This window comes from Octodon degus, unplaced genomic scaffold (genome assembly GCF_000260255.1).
Source record: "Octodon degus isolate 3935 unplaced genomic scaffold, OctDeg1.0 scaffold00151, whole genome shotgun sequence".
Lineage (NCBI taxonomy): Eukaryota > Metazoa > Chordata > Mammalia > Rodentia > Octodontidae > Octodon > Octodon degus.
Genome location: NW_004524727.1, coordinates 1,659,025 through 1,663,547, shown reverse-complemented (window position 1 = coordinate 1,663,547; position 4,523 = coordinate 1,659,025). Strand labels below are relative to the sequence as shown.

The 4,523-nt window shown below is 35.1% G+C and overlaps 1 protein-coding gene across 4 annotated transcripts in view; it reads left to right on the top strand.

The window, feature by feature from the left end:
• Window positions 1–4,523, top strand: part of Rock2 (Rho associated coiled-coil containing protein kinase 2) — a 173,794-nt gene that overhangs the window by 99,824 nt on the left and 69,447 nt on the right. For all 4 annotated transcript variants that reach the window (XM_004642329.2, XM_023702389.1, XM_023702388.1 and 1 more), the window contains exons 2-3: window positions 1,647–1,728; window positions 3,485–3,585. In XM_004642329.2, coding sequence (XP_004642386.1) covers window positions 1,647–1,728; window positions 3,485–3,585 — 183 coding nt within the window. The remainder of the gene's footprint in view (window positions 1–1,646; window positions 1,729–3,484; window positions 3,586–4,523) is intronic.

The window sequence follows — 4,523 nt, the reverse complement described above, 5'->3', positions numbered from 1 at the left end:
TATATAGTTCATTCTAAACACTAGTCCTCTGTCAGAAGAGTAGCTAGCACTAAAATTTCTCTCCCATTTGGTAGACTTTTTCACTTTGTTGATTATTTGTTGTGCCTTTTAATTTGATAAGGTCTCATTTGGTGATTCTGGTACTATTTCCTGTGCACCTAGAATTCTATTTAGGAAGTCTTTTAGGTTTCCCGTTTTATCTTTAGCAGTTTCAAAGTTTCTGTTTTTATATCTTGATCTTGTATCCATTTTTATTTGATTTTAGAATAGCAACAAGGATCTAAGTTTCAATCTTTTATAGATGGGTAGCTCTTTCCCCAATAACATTTGTGAAAGAGGCTGACTTTTCTCCCAAAGTAGCCCCTTTGTCAAAACTCAGGTGGCTGCAGGTTCATGGTGTTGTTTCTTTGTCTTCTATTTGACTCTACCAGTACCTGTGTTACTCTAGTTCTTAGTATAACTTTCAAACTGGTATTATGATGCCTATAGCATTGCTCTTTTTGGTCAGGATTGCTTCAGCTATTCTGAGACTTTTGTGCTTCCATATAAATTTTAGGATTGTTTTTTCTGTTTCACTGAAGAATGTTAGTATAGGGATTGTGTTAAATGTATAGGTTGCTTTTGATAAAATTTCCAGTTTCACTACATTAGTTCTTCAAATTCAAAAACAAGGTTTTGCTAGTTTTTGATGTCTTCAGTTTCTTTCCTCTCCTCAGAGCTCTGTAATTTTCCATTTACAGGTCTTTCATTTCCTCTAGATTGATTCCTAGGTATTTGTTTTTAGAAACTATTGTGAATGCAATTGTTTTCTTGTTTTTTTCTCAGCAAGTCCGTTATTGGTATGCAGGAATGCTATGGACTTTTCTGTGTTGATTCTGTAGCCTTTAGCTTTTGCTTTTTCATCTCTCTCAAGTTTGTATAGTTTTTCCTATTTTGACTATAAATCTAATGTATGCTTGTTTCAAGTCTAGCAAGTGGGCTGGTGAGATGGCTCAGTGGTATAAGCACTTACTTAGAACAAGCTTAGCAAAGCACAGGGATCCTGGTTCAATCCTCCAGCTCCATATGCCAGCCAGCCCCACCCCCTGGTGGGCTGAGCTGGCGCGCGTGCGCGCGCACACACACACACACAAATAAATAAATAAAATTAAAAAAAAAAGTCTAGGAAGTACATAAAACTTAAGAAAATAGAAATCTAGTAGAGCATCCTTTTTTCCCCCTGATTTTTAGAGGATATTTGGTTTTTAGGCTGAGCTCCTTGAGATAGGATAGTGTTTTATTTATTTCTGCATTTTTCTCTTTGTAGGGACAAAATTAATATTTATTAAATGAGTAAGAATTAGTAAAATTGCATGTTGCTTTCCTTCCTTCTTCTTGCTGAAAGCATGTATTTCTTTAGTAGAGCTGGGGGCTGAGCTCCCTGCCGGGCATGTGCTAGGCAGGTGTTCTACCAGGGCACTACACACCAGTCCTGCAACAGCAACACTATAGGTTGAGGATGGGAGCCAGCTGATGACTGGACCTGAAGCTCCCTGGGACGTTCCAGGGTGGGTTCGCATATGTTCAGAGGGAATATATGTGGTAAAGTTTTAAGACCTTTTTTGAATGTATTGAAATTATAAAAACTGTCTCTTTATTTTCAACAGGATGGCTTAAATTCCTTGGTCCTTGATTTGGATTTTCCAGCCTTGAGAAAAAATAAGAATATAGATAATTTCTTAAATAGATGTAAGTATGCTTATTTTTAAACTTTGTATTTGTTCACATAGCTATACTTGGACAAAAGATTTATATTTGATTAATGTTATAGTCCATAGCTTATTAACTTAGCTCACTAGCTTATTAAATTTAAGGATATTTTAGTTTGTTGTTTATTTTATTTTAAAACTGATAAATACAGTGCCTATTTACTTGAGGTCCTAGAATTGACCCCCAGCACCACTGGGCAAAAAAACCCCAGCTGATATTCTTTAGTTCTGAAGAAAAACTGCAGAACTGAAGTGTAGCATGTAATGTACAAGATACTATGTAAAATTCTAAGACTATTTAGCTATCTTAGAAATTATTGGGCCAGGGAGATGGCACAGTGGAATAAGCACTTGCCTGGCAAGCGCAAGGGCCTGAGTTCAATCCCCGGTTCCACCAAAAAATAAAATAAAATAAATTAGAAATTATTATAGTAGTTCTAAGTGAAGTTTTAAATTAATATCAAAAACTTTAAGACATGGATTTAAGCTATCCAGAAGAAATAATGAGCTGTATTGTTTCTATAAATGTAGACATTCTGCTCTAAAACAAAATGATGTGATAACAATTATCACATGTATTGTTAACTCATCATAACATGTTGTGTTTATCACATATATGTTAACATGTATCATAAACACTTTCTTATACTATAGTACTATGTTTGTGTTCCCAATATTAATATTGAGGTAAATTGAATTGAATTCTAAAAATCAGAAATTCTCCAAATGATTGATTCATATTTTATATCACCCTAGTAAACTTTAATTTGGAATTGCCAGACACTGGGGTATTCCCCCATTAAACAATCTTGTTTGTGATTAATATATATATATACACTGTATGGTTACCACTTTATAAAGAAGTAGGTTATCAATCATTGCTAAGATTGTCCTTGCAAGGGATTTTATGGCAACTTTCTGCCATAATTTATAATGCATATCAGTATTACTTAATCATCGCTGTGTCAGCTGACATGAGATTTACCAAGTAACAGAGTTAGAACACAGAATAGCATTAACTGTGATTTTTTTTGGGGGGGCAGCTTACATATACGAGTTTGGTTCTTTCATATAATATGAATCTTAGGGGGGTTTTAGTTGTTGTTTGTTGTTCGTTTCCTTTTCTGTACTAGGGATTAAATCCAGGGCTTTCACACTGAGCTACATTTCCCAGCATTTTTTAAATTTTTAGCTTTGGTGGAGTTTATTGTTTTGTTTGTTTTTGAGACAGAGTCTCACTATGTAACTCAGGCCGGTCTTTTTTTTTTTCTGTAATAGATATGCACACACACACACACACACACACACACACACATTAATTCAAAGTGAACAGTAGTACACCATAAATTCTTACTTTGACACTCACCAAAATAGTCACCTGGAAAACCCACTTTTTGTGACAAAGTACACAAGGCTTGGTCACATTTAAGTCACTGAGAACTAAAGAGAAATACTATCGCAAGCCTTTGGAGTGCCATCATGCCTGGCTGAAATTTTTAATTTTGAGACCAGGGTCTTGCTGAGTTGCCCAAACTGGCCTCAACTTGCAGTCATCTTCTGTCAGCTTTCCAGAGAATCTTAAGAGGTTTGAATAGGAGCCTTTAAAGCAGATTTAGCTGAAAACTAAGTCAAATTTACAGAAATAAAGATTTTTTTACAAGTATGGTGATTATTTACAAATGCTGCTAATAAATGTGGTGATTGCTATTGTAAATATGGTGAACTTTTTATTGTAGACGAGAAAGTTGTGAAAAAAGTCCGAGGCCTGCAGATGAAGGCAGAAGACTATGATGTTGTGAAAGTCATCGGGAGAGGAGCTTTTGGTGAAGTGCAGTTGGTAAGAATTGTTAGATACTCTGATTTGGGGAGGCAAATTCGGAGCAGCAGAGTGACGCTAGTGTCTGTGCTCAGCTGTATCCGAAGTAGGTTTCCTTGCTTTCCCAAGCCGCCAGTCACTGAGTGCCTCCTTTCTTGTTTATAACAGAAGGTTTGTTATTTGAGGCATTTTTACTTCATAAGTGAAGATGTATGTAAACATATGAGAAACTGAATGGAGAAATTTTAATAATTGAAAAGTTTGGGTTTTTGCATAAGTTGTATGAAGACACCTGCATAAAGACTACCTCTCCCGTCAACTAGAATTCAGAGCTGTGATGAACAGAAGAAACATAACCAGGCTCCCTTGCCTTGTTTCTCAGAGGAAAGCTTTTAGATTCTCATAATGAGTAGGATGGTCAGTGTATTTACTATATGCTACTTATATTTTTAAGGTTTCTTAGTTTGTTAGGTGTTATTATTTTAATTGCTAAAAGGCATTGAATATTGATAGGTGTTTTTTTGCCTCATGGTTATGTGTGTCCCCCTGCATCCTCCTGCTAATGTGGTGTATCAGCTTTGATTAATCTTCCCTATATTTAGCAGTTCTTGCATTCCAGAGTATAAACTCCCCTGGTCATGGTGTATAATACTAACTTTTTTTTATAGCATTCTTTTTTTTTCCGTAATTTTATTGAGAAATAAATAGCAATGAGACAGTTTCAAATCAAATTGGTAGGACAGTTCCAATAATTAATACGTTGCATACTGTCTTCCTAATGGTTATTTGTTGTACAAGATGCAGACTTGATATCCTATTTACAAACACTATTAGAATAAATCCCTCTATTCATTGAATTAAGAGAATGTAGCTATATGTTTATCCTAACCATTTTGAATACACAGATACAAAATGGTCATTCATCTGTATCCCCTTTTTTTGTTTAGTTCCATCATTTA